Raw genomic sequence first — 18968 nt, forward strand, 5'->3', positions numbered from 1 at the left:
ATCCTAACTTTTCTCTAGAGTCACAAAAATGAACATTAAGTAAATGAGTTAGAAAGAAGAAAATAAAACTGTCCCTTTAAACCAAAAACTGCTTAATTATCACTTAATTAACAGTAAATCAGAAGAGAGGTCTAAAGACATCAGCTGGTAACTTCAATTCATAAAATACAGTGCCAAGTAAGGTTCTTTAGTTTTTGGTTTGGGAGGTTACAGTTTAAGGATAAGGTTTCTAGTTCAATGTACTTTTTAGGTTCCCAACATCAACCCTGAAGTCTTACTTTTCACACGTGAGTAACTTTAGTAGTATTTTATGTAACCCTCCTTTTAAGGTCGGGAGTAGCAGAAAGTCTCCTTAAATCACAACAGTGATTTTCAAACTTTTTGAAAAGAAAACAAGGCATGTCTCTCAGTGGTTCTTCCCATCCCTCCGCTGCTTTGTGAGGCAAGAGTCTCGACAAAACACCCAGGGAATGTACCAGTCACTGCCCTCATTACCATCACATCCCCTAAAATCCATGGTGGTTCTGGGCTCCTCCAACACTGTATCTCAGTGAAGGCAACCCTGCCTGAGAACTCAAAGCTCCTTTTCACTCCTGCAAGGACAAGGAGAGGGGCTCTGAAGGGTGACCAGGAAGCCGGCCTGTGTTCACTGGGGAGCAGTTTACATGGTGAAGGTCATTTCCTGGATGGCTCCCACTGGAAGTGATCCTCCTCATCGAGGTTAAGTGTCACTTCTGATGGAAGCTCTAAGTCCAAATGAGTTTCAATTACAACATATAATCATAGAGACCTAATATTACAACACCTAAATGACCCTCGCCCCCAGAGAAGCCAGTCTGGGAGAATACATACACAAATAACAATGCTCCGTAGGTGATAAAAAAGAATCTGTCTTTGAAAACGGTTTTCTTAAGATTGTGGCATTTTGAATACTCTCAAGGATGGTAAACCTCTCTCCTTCAAGGTTGCAGTTCATTCTGTTAACAGTTCAGTCATTCAAGAGCAAACCTTGTAAGCCAGGTGGTATGATCAATGTGGATACTATAGATTTTCATCAACAAAGCGAGTGACCAAAGAATAATAACAAATTTTGCACAGTTCATAGACTTTTGCTCCAAAAGTGAGCACAGGGGGAAAAAAAAGTATTCGGACCAAAAGCAACACGTCTGGACTAGTATCTACTATTTATTGGATAATCTGCAAAGCACTGTGCTACACATCACACACATCATTTCAGCTGTTTCTCATGGAAGCCCTCTGAGGTAGGTACAGAGAATACAACAGTTTCAGAAAAATAAGCTGCTTGCCCCTGATCACACTTCAAGGTAGAAGCCAGTCCATAATATGGTCTAATCTGTCTCACATACCAGTACAACTCGACAGGGACAAAACTCATCTCCATGTATGAAAGATCCATGTTTTTCAAGAGAAGTAGAATCACTTTATCATCACAGTATCAGTGGCATCACTGTCTGAATGAAAGGTCTCTAAGCCATTCTTTCAGGTTACTGATTCTGCTAAAATGTCTTCAGAAATGGCATTATCAGCAAAGCTGCCCAACAAGCTCTCTAAAACAAAATGCCCAATGAGATGCGACTTTATTTATATTTAGTGCAAATTAACCTTCTAGGACTTCAGGATGGAGCTATCCCTCTGCACTGACAAGTATAATAACATCAAGTTTTACGTTACCACTGTAGTAGCAAGACAGGGAAAAAACCTAAGCGTTCCTCAGGAGCAGATTAAATGCATTTTATAGTATATTCATTCAGTACAACCTTATGCAGCCAAAAAATGAAAACAGTTCTTTGTTCCTTCCATACTGCTATGTAATGATCCCCACCGGGGAAGACTCTGTATACAGTTTGTTATCATTTGTATAAAAACCCCCATGTATGTGTGTGTATTTAGGCACAAAATCTTTCTCAAAAGGATACAGGAAACTACCAACAATGTCTGACTCCAGTGAGAGGAACCAGGAGTTGGAGAATAATACAAATGATTTTTGTATTGACCCAGAGGAAAGTTATGTATTTAAACCTTTTTTTTTACATCTGAAAAATTTTATGGACTGAGTATGCATTTGAAAAATTACAAGAGTAGTTTCTGATTGCAGGAGAAAAACACAAAGTCTTATGAGAATCACTCTAAAGTTATAATGTACATCCTTTTTTAATGCAAAAATGCAGAAAATTTCCTTTATAAACAATTTCTCATAGATCTACCATGTAATGTCAAAGGTACCTGTAATCCCATTAACTATGATTCTCATGAATGAAAAGAGCCAGATCAAACACATCTAGAAAAAGCAGGTACACTAGATTATGAAATCTACTGAAGACAAAGACCATTATTTTAAATACTTTTAAATTCCCCAATTCCTGATAGGGTTCTCAAAACAGTTTCTTGGTTAATGAATAGTAAATTGATTTATTGGTGAAATTAGCAACTATGGCGCTTCCTGATGATATAAAATCAGTAGATAATTCACAGAAATTAGCTTCCAGATTTTCATTTTAATTACTACTGTGAAACAACATAATTTAGTACCAAACGTTTAAAAACCCATTATAAATACCAGACTCTGAAACACACATTATTTGGATCTCATCAACTACACAAAATTCATCCATTTTTCTTTTGAAAAAGGTAGTAGAAATCTCATAGAATAAGGGAGAGACTACTAACTAAAGGTATGATAACTAATCGAGCACCATGATTCCATTCTCAGGACCTCCCAAGAGGCTGGAAGGGGGGATGTGAGGATGTTGGAGAAATAAGGGTCGTTCTTAATTTCTGGTCCCTTTTGTGCTGTAAGGCAATGCAAGGTCTAGCGAAAACGAAAACTGCTGAGGCTGGAGATTAAAACAAAAGCTTTTGGTTCAGACAGTAATGGAGGCCCTGCAGAACAGTAGACAGTTTATCCAGAAGGCAGTGCTGGAGTTGGCTTCAGCAACTAGGGGGTTTCTTCTTAGCATCCACGTCTTTTTTAATTTCTTCAAGTTTTTTAGCCAGGTTTGGTATCTTTGAAGAGAAAAGAGATTATCATCATTTTATGTCTACCTAGTCAGTATTTTTTCATTTCTCTTCCTCTAAAGAGAAATGGCTTAACTTTCCTCTAAAAGAAACCTGATAAACAGCGGTGTTCCTTAGCCTCATAACTGCCTAAGAAAGATCCCAAAAGTGCTAAGTTAAAACAGGCTCCCTCCCCAAAAGTCAGACCCTGAGTTCTACTTTTATATACCCACTGAACTCCCTCAATCCAGTGCCAAGCAAAGTTGTTCAGTTCAGTTACTCAGTAGTGTCTGACTCTTTGCAACCCCATGGACTGCAGCACGCCAGGCCTCCCTGTGCATCACCAACTCCCAGAGTTTACTCAAACTCATGTCCATTCAGTCAGTGATGCCATCCAACCATCTCATCCTCTGTCATCCCCTTCTCCTCCTGCCTTCAATCTTTCCCAGCATCAGGGTTTTTTCAAATGAGTCAGCTCTTCGCATCAGGTGGCCAAAGTATTGGAGTTTCAGCTTCAGCATCAGTCCTTCCAATGAACACCCAGGACTGATCTCCTTTAGGATGGACTGGTTGGATCTCCTTGCAGCCCAAGGGACTCTCAAGAGTCTTCTCCAATAGCACATTTCAAAAGCATCAATTCTTTGGTACTCAGCTTTCTTTATAGTCCAAATTTTCTTTATATTCCAAGCAAAGTTGTACATGTAAACAATAAACGTGACATATATTAACAAGCACCTACCTAGAAAACCACAAGACTCAAGTTTAAGGATGACAAAGGTAATTCCCTTTGTTACACTAAAAACTTCACTACAAATCAAAAGTTAAAATCATGTCTTCTTTCCTTGTCTCCTTAAAAAAAACATTACCTTTCAGGATTCCCATTCATGGGCAGTTGTGTCACCCGATTTTCAACTTACACATCTGTAAAGTGAAGCTAATACAACTCCCTACTTCACGGAATTCTGTCCTTACATGTGTAGCACTAAATGGATCCACCTCCAAACTACTCAGTCATCTGTACAACTGGGTAGCAGGGGCTGGAAGGACTGTCCAGTGAAAGTCTCACTTCACGTGATTTTCCATAGAACTTTAAGACTCCAACAATGTTACTCTGAGCTAACAAAAACAGCTCACGGTCACCATGAGACCACCTAAATTGATAGGATTTTGTTCTCTTAGGGTGAAATGTAGGTCAGGTGCTTCTGTGAGTTCTATTATTTTTTCAGACAATGGAAATCTTTCTACAAAATTCAGGACTTTCCTCTCAGACCTATGGATCACCTTGTTTATACCGGAAGGCATACTTTACTTCAACAAACACAAGTCACTATACACTAGGTACATGGAATCAAGGAAGACACGCATATGGTCACTTACGTCATAGTTTTGAGCCAGATACATTCCTACCACGTTGCCGAGAGTAAATCCAAGCTGTAAGAATAGAACAGGAAGAGTCACACTGGAGACTGAGTTCTGTCCGCCTGATACCAACCAGACCACACGGGGCGTATCTAAGGAACTCCGGACAGTTAGAAGTCCTCAGTGCCCAGTCCAGGGAAGTGCATGGCATGAAATTCACATCTTTCGTCTATAAAACAGGCATGGAAATATCCTCCCACAAGGTTAAATAGAATATGGCAGAACTAAACACATCGACCTTACAAATACTTGGCTGTAAGTTCTAGAAACTCAAGCCAAAATCTGATTTTTGTTAAGAGCCACAGTTTGGTATTTTGTGTGTGTGTGTGTGTGTGTGTGTGTGTGTGTGTGGGGCGGGGGCGGGGGCGGAGTGGTTATGAGATTTGTTATTTCTTGCTACATCAAGTAAAAAGTATTCAATTTTAAAAAGTATCCAGCTAAATCATAGAAGTTTAGAAAATGAAGGGATGTTCACAGTTCAATCTCTTCACATTTTAAGAAGCACCTGGTCTCAGACATGAAGTAACTTGTTCAGGGTCTTTCATCACAGGAGCACAGGACAACCTAAAGCAGATTCATGCTCAAAAACTAAAATATACAATGACATAAAGCAAGAGACTGTCACACAACTGACAGCGCATACGGCTTAGCGCTCTGGCATGGGTGGAGTCTAACGGGCAGGGCACTTGAGGCCTGCAGAGAACACAGGTCCCCTGGCCAGCTCTGAACCGGTGGCAAGAGACACATGCACAACCTTCAGAGAACTCTAGTGTTATCGCACTGGGTGACTGTCTTCCTGAACAAAGACTGCTTCATGAAAATCCCTCTCAGGAGACCCAGGTTCAATCCCTGGATCAGGAAGATCCCCTGGAGATGAAAATGGCAACCCACTACAGTATTCTTGCCTGGAGAATTCCATGAACAAAAGAGCCTGGTGGGCAAACAGTCATGGGGTCATAGAGAACTGGACATGACTGAGCGTCTAACACTTTCACCCAATAATTTAAATTTTCCAACTGAACACCTAACTTCTAATTTTATAAATCTGAATTTGCAACTGGTTTTTTATCATTTTCTTTAGTCACTGTTGCTCCTAATAAATACACAGCAGAGGTTAACATAGAAACATAAAGCACCGCACGTAGCACCAGTGGTCATATATGGCATGGTGGAATTGTCTTCAAGTTGGAGACGCACATAGGAGAGAGAACACAGCTGGATCCTTACTAAGCCTGAAGCTTACTAAGCTTTAAACACCCATAATTTAAATGGGTTTGTTAGTAGGATGCAAGAGAGAGACAATCAAGTCTAAACATAGATCATTTTCTGAACATTTGATTATTCAAACACAGCTTGTGAAATACTTTTATCAATGTGGCACTGAGAAGCCAAAGGATTTTTTCCACGCCCACGGGCTGAAACCAAGTAGTAACAGGTTTTCCAAATCCATAAAGAGTATTAAATTTGCTTAAAAGAGAGGGGGAAAAATCATTTAAGAATGTCTGCTCTAACACCAAACAGAAAGAACAGAAGGTTGAAAAATTTCAAGAAAAATAAATTGTGGTTCTACCACTATCTAGCTGTGTACCTTCAGGCAAGACACTTAACCTCCTTGGTGCTATGCCAATTTGAGGCTCCTGACTTACACAAAACAAAAATCATGGGTCTCTAGACAAGTCATGAGTCTCTGGACAAGTCATCCAACTCCAGTTTCAAAATACTGCTAGGTCTACCAATGGGATATTGTAAAACTACATACATAATGTAAGAGAAGTGGTGCACTTGAAGAGAAGTTGGAGGAAAATGCATGACAGTAAAAAGCATTTGTATGTGTTCATGGAATACTCAATAGGCAAGTTTACAGAGGTAAGAAATGTTAATCAGAATAAATAAAGGATTTTAAAAAATGAAATCTCTATGTGAGGAACAGTGAATGAGAAGTTAGATGGGAGTCAGAGTTCAGAGGGTCACGAATGAGCCAGCAGCCTCTCCACAGGGCAGGAATGCTTACCTTCCTCCAGGTCAAGACCTGGAGGCCTCCTCAGTGGTCCATCTGGACGGCTGGAGGCTGTCGCCACAGTCCTCCCCATATTACATGGTCCCCCCACCCCCAGCACTCCCCGCAGAGAAGAGAAGCAGAAGGAAGGGAGTGCCTTCCTCCCAAGCTCAACACTAAATACATCACGATTATGTCCTTTCTGCAATGATTCTGAGACTCTAGGAATATGTAACTGCTTCTCACAAACATACTGAGGACAATAAATGGTAAAACACCAGAAGTTTGGGGACTGAGGCGTGACATGAGCAAAGCTACATAGAGGACAAATGGGTGAGAAGAAATCTGAGAAACACCCTCCCAAATACATCTGGCCTCTAAAGGTTTTGATTAAAGGATTGCAGTCCCTTATATACCAAAAATCAGTTTCATATCCAGCCCTGTGAAAAGATTTCAAAATGGTCTCTTTTCTTAAAGATGATGTACACAAAGAAAAGCTACACAGTAAGTACAATAGTTACAACAACAGACAGGACCCTGAATGTAACAGATGCATGAAAACCAGAACCGGGTCATGCAGTAAGTAACAAAATGAATGATACAGAAGTGCTTCTTTTGAGAAACCATACCTGAAAGAGATCAGGGTACCTCAACTTGTTATTAGAGGCTCTAAAGATGCTAAGGAAGTGTTAAAATTTAAACTGGCAAGGGACATGACTCTGGAGAATCAAGGTACAAGACAGGAATGACAATGCGATGACCTGAATAAAAGAAATAGGCCCAATGAGAAAAGAAGATTTGAACAGAAAATGGAGAGAAATACCAGTATGGACAGCTGGGTGGGGCTAGCCGATGGACTTCAAAAACCAGCAGGCGCCTTTAGTTCTCATGCAAACTGGTAGGAAACTACTGATTGCTCCTCACCAGCAGCAACGTGATGAAAGCACCGTTCTGTCAGCATTCACCTGACAGCTGAACCCCAAAAACAGCTGAATAAACAGAGAGCAGAGAAGGCAAACAAACATGCATGGTTTTTCTTCTTAAAAACCAAGATCAATGGAATAGAATAAAGGGTCCAAGAATAAAGCTTTACATTTACGGTCATGTGATTTTCAACAAGGGTGCTAAGCAGCCAATGGGAGAAAGATGGCCTTTGCAAGGAATGATGCTGGGACAACTGCATATCCCCATACAAACAAACAAACCTTACACCTACCTCACATCACAAACAAAACTTAACTCAAAAGGGATCAAAGACCTAAATATAACAGCTTAAACTATAAAACTCTTTTAAAAATGGATAAATCTTACTTGATCAAAATTTAAAGTGTCTGTGTTTCAAAGAATACCAAGACAGTGAAGACAACCACAGAATGAAATATGTGCACATCATGCAGCTGATAAAGGAACTGTGCTCAGAATATATGAGAAATTCTTGACTGAATGATAAGACAACCCAAATTTTAAATGAGCAAAGGATTTGAATAGACACTTCTCCAAAGAAGAAATACAAATAAACAGCCAACAAACACTCGGAAAGGTGCTCATCATCATTAGTCATTAAGGAAATGCAAGTCAAACCCACAGCAAGGGGCCTCATTACATCCACTAGGGCTACTTGAACGAAAAAGATGAGCAAGTGCTGGCAAGGAAATGGAGAAACAGGAACATATGCTGCTGGTGGGAATGGAACATGATGCAGCCACTATGGAAAAGTCTTGCAAATCATCCAAAAGCTGAGCAGAGTTACCATCCGATGCACCAATTACACTTTAGGATATATAAGCAATAAAACTGAAACATGTATCTACACAAAAACTTGTACATGAATGTTCACAGCAGGAGTATTCATAATAGCCAAAAGGTGGAAACAACCCAAATGTCCATCAACTGGTGAATGAATTAACAAAACGTGGTGTATTCACACGATGCAATATCACCATAAAAAGGAATGAAGTACTGATCCATGCTAAAATGTGGGTGAACCTTGAGAACATTATGCCAAGTGGGAGGCAGTCAGAAAAGACCACATATTATATGATTTCACTAAAAGAAAAGTCCAGGACAGGCAAATCCAGAGAGACACAAAATGAGTGATTGTCCAGGTTGGGTGTGAGGGGAATGAGAAATGAATGCTAATGGTATGGAGTTTCTTTGGGAGGCAATGAAATATAGTTGTTGTTTAATTACTAAGTCATGTCTGACTCTCTGTGACCCCATGGACCACAGCATGCCAGGCTTCCCTGTCCTTCGCTATCTCCCAGAGTTTGCTCAAACTCATGTCCATTGTGTCAGTGATGCCATCCCACCATCTCATCCTGTCACCCCCTTCTCCTCCTGCCTTCAATCTTTCCCAGCATCAGGGTCTTTTCCAATGAGTCAGCTCTTCATATCAGGTGGCCAAGGTACTGGAGTTCAGCATCAGTCCTTCTAATGAATATTCAGAGTTGATTTCCTTTAATATTGACTGATTTGATCTCCTTGATGTCCAAGGGGTTCTCAAGAGTCTTCTCCAGCACTACAATTCAAAAGCATCATTTATTCTTCGACACTCAAGTCTTCTTTACACATCTAACTCTCACATCCATACATGACTACTGAAAAAACTATAACTTTGACTATATACAGACCTTTGTCAGCAAAGTGATGTTTCTGCTTTTTAACACTCTCTAGGTTTGCCAGGGCTTCCCTTGTGCCTCAGCTGGAGACCTGAGTTTGATCCCTGGGTTGGGAAGACCCCCTGGAGAAAGGAAAGGCTACCCACTCCAGTATTCTGGCCTGGAGAATTCCATGGATTGCATAATCCATGGGGTCACAAACAGTAGGACACAACTGAACAACTTTCACAGGTTTGCCATAAATATCCTTCCAAGGAGAAAGTGTCTTTTAATTGCATGTGGAGCCCATGAAAATAAAATCTGTCACTACTTCCATGTTTTCCCCTTCTATTTGCCATGAAGTGATAGAATCGAATGCCATGATCATAGCTTTTGTTGAATGTTGAGTTTTAAGCCAGCTTTTTTCACTCTCCTCTTTCACTCTTATCAAGAGGCTTTTTAAAGTTTCTCTTCGATTTCTGCAATTAGTGGTATCACCTGCATGTCTGAGGTTGTTGATATTCCTCCCAGCAATTTTGATTCCAGCTTGTGATTGATCCAGCCTGGCATTTCGCATGACGTACCCTGCATAAAAGTTAAATAAGCAGAGTGACAATATACAGCCTTAATGTACTCTTTTCCCAATTTGGAACCAGTCCATTGCTCCATGTCTGGTTTTAACTGTTGCTTCTTGACCTGCATACAGGTTTCTCAGGAGACAGGTAAGGTTAGATATAAAAATTAGATAGTGGTGATTCTTGCACAAGTCTGTGAACATACCACTAAACCCTAGACTTTAAATGAGTGAACTGTATGGTTTCAGAACTACATTTCAAAACTATTAAAGAATAAATAAATAAAGCAAGATTTGGGACTTTCCCAGTGGTCCAGTGGTTAGGACTCCATCCTTCCCCTACTGGGGGGCAAGGGTTCGATCCCTGGTTGGGGGATGAAGATCCTGCATGCAACACAGCCCAGCCAAAGCAAACAGTAAGAATGGGCAGAATATCAGCTATATGGGATAAAACTGAGGAAATCAAAGACAACTTTGAGGTTTCCAGATTGGACAAAAGTTTAAAAAGAATGGAAATGTCAGATGAAAAAATGAGGGCCATTAGACTAAGGCTTTGTTTTATACATGAGAGGTCTACTGAAAATGCTGTCAATGTTTTTTTTTATGTATAGACACAAGGGGCTTAGTTACAACACTGTATCTATTAACATAAAGAAGCACCAAGTCTTAAAAAGTAGATACAGCTCCGAAGCAATCTGACTCCTCTCAATGCTGCTCAGCGCCTGCACCCAACAAAAAATTTCTACCTGTGTAGCTCCATAAATAAAGCTACAATTTTTATCTGGAAATGGTTACTGATAATAGTCCAGAGTGAATATTACCTGACATGTCTGAAATAAGACCCATTAAATCACATTTTCAAAAAGTACACACCCAAAACAAGTTACAACATAGCATCTGAACCATTTTATATTTGCCAAGGATTTACGAAATCTAAAAATAATCTGTGTTTAGCAAATATAACTAGCATTCAAAAGGACACCTAAAAATATTTCACAGTCTCAGATGAAAAAAGCTACACACTGACAAGAAAACCAAAAGTATACATTATCTTACATTAATAAAAAAGTAAACTGATAATTTTACTTCTCAAGCTTAGTCTCAGCTATAGAAGCTGTCAGAGGATCTCTCTGTTCCAAGGAAGCAGGGGAAAAAGTTACCTTTTTTGCGCCTTAGTCTTTTAAACACTCAACATTTGGTGTAGAGATAATCATCAAATATGTTTAACAACTGCTTCAGTAATAATAAAACTCAAATTCTATCCTCCTCTACTAACACTACATAGAAGTACATATTTAAGGTGTAAGCTAGGTTTTATATTCAATAATTTTCCTAAAAGAATGAAGAAAGTACAACAACCAAAAAAAGCGCTATTAATTCTTCAATTGAGCCAGTAAATTAAACAGGGACATTCATGGGAGTTAGCCAGTAACACTCTGAAAAGCAGGGCATCAGGTAGAACTGGTCTGCCTATTCTCAAAGAAGCTGATTCAAATATCTTATGAATATCTGACAGGAGTATTCAAGCAAAAAAGGAATACCTAATTACAAATAAATGAAATCAATCCCAAAGTACTAAGTGCCATTTGCTTGGGAAATCTAACTATGAAGTATGTTTCCTCTTCCTGTGAACTTTATGATCTATTCTAGAAAGACAAGACAAAATAAAATATTGTACATCAAGATGCAGTAAACAAAACACAGCACATTAGCAAATTATCTGAATGGGCCACACAGATTTAAGTGCCTTCTGTTAGAAATCTAACTCATATTATCACATAAAAGGAGAAGAGTCATGATCACTAGATGGGAAAGCACGGTAAAATGCTACCGCCAACCTCAATAAAAACTCCTAAGAAACAGGAGTAAGTGAGCGAGCGTTGCTCAGTCACGTCCGACTCTTTATGACCCCATGGACTACACAGTCCATGGAATTCTCTAGGCCAGAATACTGGAGTGGGTAGCCTTTCTCTTCTCCAGGGGATCTTCCCAACCCGGAGATAGAACCTAGGTCTCCCGCACTGCAGGTGGATTCTTTACCAGCTGAGCCCCAAGGGAAGCCCAAGAACACTGGAGTGGGTAGCCTATCCCTTCTCCAGTGGATCTTCTCGACCCAGGAATAGAAGCAGGGTCTCCTGCATTACAGGTGGATTCTTTACCAACTGAGCTATCAAGAGAGTTCCATGAATCTGTTAGAAAATATCAGAAACACAAACATCCTACTAAAACCTGAGAAGCATTTCCACTCAAAGCAGAAACATAACTGGGATATCCACTCTACTTCTACTACAGGTCCTGACTTGAGAGTGAGAACAGGAGAGCGGGAAAGAAGAACTGGAAAAGAACACAGAACTGTGATTTTTGTCTTCCCTGGAGATATGAGTGCCTTCATAGTACTGCCTTCTCCGAAGTGAATCTACAAACTACTGGAGCTAAAAGGTAGACAAGGATGCTAGATACATAATCAATATAACAGAATCGTTAGCATTTCTATACATCAGCAACAACTAACTCGACAATGGTGAAACTGACTCATCCTAAAACTAAGTACCCTTGCCTAGTTTATGATTAATCAAGCTCTTTATCCAAAACTTCATTCCTGGCAACTCAAGACTCTCGCTCTGAGACTGCCCAGGTGTCTATGCACACATACTATACTCTTTCCTCCTAATCAACATGTGACTTGTTTCACTACAAAAAACAAAAACTTCATTCCGTTTTCTTGTTCCCTCTGACCTCAACCCTGTGCTAAATGAACACTAATCAACCAGTGTCAGATGACTAAAGTTGTTGCTAATGCTATCATTAAAAAAACAAGGTCCTACTGTATAGCACAGGGAACTAGTCAGTACCTTGTGATAAACCATATGGAAAAAAGTATGAAAAAGGATGTTTATGTGCACATATGTGGTTGAATCACTTTGCTGGACAGCAGAAATCAACACATTAAAAATCAACTATGCTTCAATAAAAAAGTTTTTTTTAAAAAAAAAGTTTTTTAAATAGTATAATTAATGGACTAAATGTGCTACTGTCAATAACATCATTAATGTACGAAAATTGCCATTGTGCATAACATCACTAATATACAAACTCAGGTTCCTTCTCCAGGATAAGATGAGCTAACAGACTCCTGAGTCACAGGCCACAGAACTGTAAACCAGGAGCAACCCTGACTCCAAAACTACAACTAAGAAAGGTCACAGAAACATCACAAGACAATGACCCAGCTTCTTTGTTTTTTCCCTTTTAAAAACCCCAATCTCAAAGACCAAGCTGGAGCAGATCTGAGCCTTGTCTCCTACTCCCTTGCTTGGCGCCTTGCCTCACTTTGCGGCAAACACTGCTGTCACAGTTTACTTTTCTGTACAGCAGGCACACAAGCCCTCTGCTCAGTTATAATGTAATGATAAAAAGGGTGTCACGTTAACCAACAACAAAACTAAAACGCACCCAGGCATACTAGGTAAGACTAAACACAGTAAAAAGTGAAGGAAAAAAAAAATACTAGGCAGAACTAAAAAGTACCTAGAAAAAGCAAGACTATCACTAAGAAAATTAAAAAAAAAAAAACCAAAAAAAAAAACCCTGATGAAAGACCCTAAATAAATGGGAAGATGGATCACAACAATGTAAAGCTTTCAAGAGTAAAGTCATCAGGATGGCTTGTGGAAAAAGGTGGGAGATGGGCCACTAAGAGGAGCTGCCAAGGCAAAAAGGAGGATAAAGGGGAAGTGGGACGATGTGACAGCAGGAAGGTCCATACCCCGGGGTGGACCAGTGAGATTAGCCCCGCAAACCACGCCAGAGGATACATGCTGAAGGGCAGTGGGGAAGGAAACCTTGAAAATCAAGTGAAAGTGGTTACGACTCGATGGGGAAGGACACGGGGAGCACCCACAGATTCTGAGCATGTGAATAAGACAGACCCTCCTGGGTGACTACTCTGGCAGCTGCAAGACAGGACAGAACCAAGGATGTCAAGGGAGACACAACGAACCAGAGACAACAGCCTTGCTATTCTACAGCCCATCAGATTATATTGGGAGTGCTGTGTTTAAAAAAAAACAATTCAAAACCTAGAATATTCAGAGAAGGATTACCATGAAGAATGAGTGGAAGAAGAGATGGGTAGCCTAAAGACAAGACTGGCGGGAGCAGGGAGTTAGAGAGCGGTACCAAGGTAACGCTCAGAAACCGTAAAAGATCGTCACGTGAATTAGAACTGCTTTTTTAACATCACAGAGTAGAGCCAGGTAAGAAGACATTGACCAAAAGTGAAAGAGGACCTGAGGAAACAGATCCTGCTGGAACTGGAGGTGACTGAATATGAACTGGATGCCTCCTCAGAAGCAGAGACTTAAGCAACAGCATGTTCAACTAGAGAATCTAAAATAACTTCTCTAATTCATACCTACTAGGCGAGTGCAGCCAGTCCAAGGATGGAAGGAAGAAGACCTGCTCTACAAACTTGACAATGGAAACACAAAGACAGAACCTGTCCTAAGGTTAAGTAATGAAGACTTGATGGCTTAAAGCAATACTAACTCTTACTGAGTGCTTACTATGCGAAAGGCTGCATTTTAATTCCTTTTTAGGATCATGGTCTTCACAACCGTGTTAAAGCAGTACTATTACTGTCCACTTTATGTTGGGGAAACTGAGGCACAGAGCAGTTAAGTAACTTGCCCGAAAACATACAGCACGTAAATGTGCCAGACACAGCAAGTAAATGATATGAAGAATGAAGGTGAAAAATAAGTCGAGATTATGCCAATATTTCAAGTTAATGAAAGCCAGGGCTAGGGGAGAAAGAAGTTAGGTGTGGAGTGTGGGGTGGGGAGGGAAAGAGGTAACAGGTCCCCCACATGTTGGGTCTAAGATAGAGGGTTGGACAAGAGATGTTCAGGAGGCAGCTGATGACGGGGAACTGAACTCAGAGAAAAGAACTCAAGGTAGTTTTGGAAGCTGTCAACAGAGGTGAAGACAACAGCATGACAAGAACACGTCCCCTAAGGGTGTTGAAATAGAGAGTCAAGATCTGAGCTCTGAGAAACAGCCAGAAACCAAAAGAAGGGAACAGCAGCCAGTACAAACCGGGGAGATTAGATAAGGCAATTTCCCAACTGGTGCACCGAGATACTGCTCCTCTCGGCCCCTGGAGCAGCCAGGACCCAGGGCTTGTCACCTGTACTCTGTGCAGCTTCTTCCAAAAAAAAAAAAACAAGTCCCAGCATGTTCCACTGCGTAAGAATATTGAAAAGCACTGAGATGCAGGACCCAAAAGCTGAAGGAGGACAGATTAAAGAGGAGGTGAGTAAGAGTAACAGAGGCTGCTCCTGTGAGAGAGAAGAGAACCAACGCATTACCCCATGAAAGTGCATAAGGCAGCACACACAAACCACCAGCAGAGTCCATCATATCAGGTTTCCCTTGAAAAGCTTTGAAAGTTTCCTTAGATCACACTGTGGCTACACCATGCTGCGAGTGAGGAGGCCACTGCAGTAAAATCAAGGCAGAAAGAGGCGCCAGGACCACAGGAACAAGTTTCGACACATAAGGAATGGATAATGGGCAAATACTGTAATCCAAAGAGAAATGAGCAATGAAGAGAATATATTAATATAAGCAACACGATCAGGTGCAGTGCTTCTCAAATGGTGTTCCAGAAAATGACAACTGCAGGAAACATCTTGGAGGGTTCCAAAATGGGTGGTGGCAATGCACCCTCCAAGATATTTACTTGTGACTTATTCCATCACTTTCCAAACCTGTTCCAGCACCACCCTTCTGAATCCATGCTCTCCCAGTTACCAATGAGCTACAGCTGAAGTAGGAGACTCAATGACATCATCTTACACTTTGGGGCCCATACTGTTTTTAACCTGAGTGCTTCCTACAACTATAAAGCAGTAATCATTTCTACTGACTCCTAGTCAGGGCACTGGACAAACTTCCAGAGGTGTAGCCATGTCTTGGTTAGGCAGTTTACTGTCAGGGATACCCTCTTTTGGTCTATAAGACTGAAAAATCAACTGCCATCTCAAAAAGGACAGAGGGACACTTTTTCTTCTTTAATCTCTTTGATAAAGAATATAGCATTTGGAACGAACATAACATTGTAATTATTCTCCAATAAAAATTGAAAAAAAATTTTTTTTAATTACCCCAAACTTGGAAATAAAACAGAAGGACAGCATCTCGTTTCTGCATGCTGGAGGAAAAAAAAGAAAGTAACATTTGGGAAAGTATCTCGTCCCAAGAGTACTCAGTTTCCATGGGCCACCTGGAAGGTTTTCAGAATACTCGCCTCTTATCACTCAGAATTTAAGAATCAAGTTTTTAAAGCACAAAAGCCTGAGAATAAAGACTTTCACGCTGAAAGTTGGCAAGTCCTCCTGAAACCTTCAACAAGGCAATCTCTGCCAGAAAACCTGTTTCTAACTTAAGGAGAGCCATGAAAAATAATTTGCTTACTCATGGTAACACTCATTTTCTCCCAGAATAAGCATTCTGGAAAAACTACTTGTTCACCGCGGCCTGACTCACGTATGTCAGCAACCAGCCGTCCTCAGTCTGGAAGCTATAAAAGGTCTGAGGAGGGCTCCCTCGGTCTCTAACTCCGGCAGCTCACGAATTTCGAGTTTATTCCCGGCCCTCCTGTGTTCTCAAAGATGGCAACCAGCAGGGCTCCAAGCGGCGGACGGGGTACGTGTTTAAGTAGGGCGCTGGAGGGCCGAAAAGTCGTTAAGGAGCCTGAACATGAGGAAGGCACACAAAGCACGCGTGGCCCATCACACAACAGATTTGAAAAAACACCTATGCTCTGACACCTCAAAAGTTACGGCGTCAGAAAAACGCTAGTGAAAGGATGAGTGAGGCAGAACAAAAACCCCCAAAGCCCACCCGGAAAGGCGACGAGCTAGGCGCCGGGGTTTGCGGGACCCACGCCCAGGCACCCCCACCCCCCCAGACCGGCACGAGGTCGGGGTGGGGGCGTCTGGAGCCCCCGAGAGCCCTGGGCCAAGCTCCGGCTCGCTCCTCGGCAGCTCCACTCACCAAGAACTGGAGCATAGTGTCGGCAAGGAGGGCGCGAAAGGTGGCTGTCTCGGAGGGCCGTCGGGACCTACCTCCCCCGGCGCGATGGGCGGCGCCCGCGGCAGACTTCCGGTTCACGCCCCGCTCCGCCTCTCCCGCCTTGCTTCACCCGGAAACTGTTCCTGGCGCCCCCTAGTAGAGCGCCTGAGGACCACCTCCTGAACTGCCTGTCTGGCGAGAGCGCGCGGGGTACAGTAGGAACCAGGTCCCAAGGCCCAAGCCAGGCTGGAAGCTTTGAACATTCAGATTCTAGAGCCCAGTGCTCAAGTACCGCTTCTATAAACTTGGGTCGGGGCCTAGTAGTCTGTATGATTACCGGCATCCCAAAGACCAGTCTTTGAACTCCCTGACCTAGAAGGACCACAGGAGGTCCTGGTTCCCATCCACACAGGCAAAGCAGAATCACCTGTGGAGCGTACTCCACTGGGGCTTCCCAAGTGGCGCTGGTGATAAAGAACCTGCCTACCAATACAAGAGTCTCGAGTTTGATCCCTGTGTGGGGAAGAAATGACAACCCACTCCAGTATTCTTGCCTGGGAAATCCCATGGACAGAGGAGCCTGGCAGGCTACAGTCCATGGGGTCTGGAAAAGTCAAACACAACTTACTGACTAAACAACAACCACAGTTTATCAAAACTAAAACCCTAATAACCAGGAAGAACGTACTCACCTCTTTTTGATTTTCTAATTCCAGCAAACTAACTCAGTAAAAGCAACACATTAAGATCCTATATTTATTTAGTATTGTTGAGGAATGGGCTTCCCTGATAGCTCAGTTGGTAAAGAATCTGCCTGCAACGCAGGAGACCCCAGTTCAATTCCTGTAGGAAAGATCCCCTGGAGAAGGGATAGGCTACCCACTCCAGTATTCTTGGGCTTCCCTTGTGGCTCAGCTGGTAAAGAATTGGAGAATAGATGATCTATGCTCCAAAAAAGGATTGAGGAATAGATGATCTACGCTCCAAATGCTTTAAAAAAAAACAAAATCTAAAATCTTTTTCAATCTCCTTTGCTTTGCTGAAGAGCACATGCAACATCCACCAGCCTCTCTCCCAGTGTCCCAGGGAACAATGCTGAGTCAGGCGTACGCCCTAAGTGTTAGCCTCTCCGTTATATTTATTACACAAACAGCATTTCTCGTCAGCCGTTAAAGCAATATACAGTGCAGCTGCAGTTCTTCCAGCTTCTCTTTTCCACACACTTCTCCACTGCCCCAACTTCTGATCCCCATTCTGCTGTTAATTTTGGAAGAAATGATGGCAAAACAAAATAATGAAGCTCAGTAAATCCCAAATCTTAACTATCCCAAACTAGCTCTGTGTCCTGTGGAAGGCTTCACACATCAGAAGTTTACAAAATGCTTTGATTCTGTGCCTCAGGCTCTTTCCTGATATTTCTGTGTTCATGTCTGTGTTCCACATGATAAAGCTTACCATATGCCTGATTAGTGGAGCAACAGTCAGGCTTACTGGAGAAGGAAATAGCAACCCACTCCAGTATTCTTGCCTAGAGAATCCTGTGGACAAAGCAGCCTGGTGGGCTGCTGTCCATAGGGTCACACAGAGTCAGACACAACTGAAGCGACTTAGCATGCATGCATGCACTGGAGAAGGAAATAGCAACCCACGCCAGTGTTCTTGCCTGGAGAATCCCAGGGACAGAGGAGCCTGGTGGGCTGCTGTCTATGGGGTCGCACAGAGTTGGACACGACTGAAGTGACTTAGCAGCAGCAGAAGCAGCTGCAGCCAGGCTTACTACATCTTGGACCAGTTACTTACTCATCCACATCCCTCCAAGAATGCTCCTTATTAACAGGATGCTTTGCAGTTAAAGACTGATGTTTGTCAGTGTTAGGCAGTAGATTAATTTCAAAATATAACAAAGTTTCTTTAAATGCCTAAAATGTCATGGACATTTTATTAAGAAAAAAAATTATAGAATTAAGTATTAATTTTCTGCCACTACTTAGGCATCAAGACTCTTTCCCCTCTCAGCAGTCTCTTCTATATACCGGGCTGAAATAATTGGTGACTGGAAAGCAGCAAATGGACTTACAGATGATGTAGTCACATGCACATAAATACTACCAGGCAAGAAGTAAGAGTGCTAACAGCAGTCACCCTATTAACTATGTGCAAAATACAGGCAGATGATTAATTTGAAAAATTTCATAATTATTTTAGGGAATAAATGCAAGTGATTATTTCATCATTTACATGCAAGAAAGAAAAAATACTTTTAATAAAGAGATGCCTTGACTTTGAGACA

General features: G+C 41.6%; 1 protein-coding gene across 1 annotated transcript; it reads right to left on the minus strand.

The window, feature by feature from the left end:
• Positions 1–1165: 1165 nt before the first annotated feature.
• Positions 1166–18460, minus strand: STMP1 (short transmembrane mitochondrial protein 1). Its single transcript, XM_070475156.1, has 5 exons — positions 18456–18460; positions 16661–16802; positions 9526–9612; positions 4393–4446; positions 1166–3024 (listed from the first exon to the last, which is right to left on the minus strand). The coding sequence occupies exons 1-5, from the start codon at positions 18458–18460 to the stop codon at positions 2950–2952; spliced, it is 363 nt and encodes a 120-aa protein (XP_070331257.1). The 3' UTR covers positions 1166–2949.
• Between the last annotated feature and the right edge of the window lie 508 nt (positions 18461–18968).

Source organism: Odocoileus virginianus, chromosome 1, assembly GCF_023699985.2.
Source record: "Odocoileus virginianus isolate 20LAN1187 ecotype Illinois chromosome 1, Ovbor_1.2, whole genome shotgun sequence".
NCBI lineage: Eukaryota > Metazoa > Chordata > Mammalia > Artiodactyla > Cervidae > Odocoileus > Odocoileus virginianus.

What these genes read in the sequence shown, in the direction of transcription:
- STMP1 (XM_070475156.1), bottom strand. An exon ending in ACACTATGCTCCAGTTCTTG is followed by an intron (nt 9,613 to 16,660) that starts GTGAGTGGAGCT and finishes ACTTTTATGCAG; the next exon opens with GGTACGTCATGCGAAATGCC. An exon ending in ATCTGGCTCAAAACTATGAC is followed by an intron (nt 3,025 to 4,392) that starts GTAAGTGACCAT and finishes TTCTCTTCAAAG; the next exon opens with ATACCAAACCTGGCTAAAAA.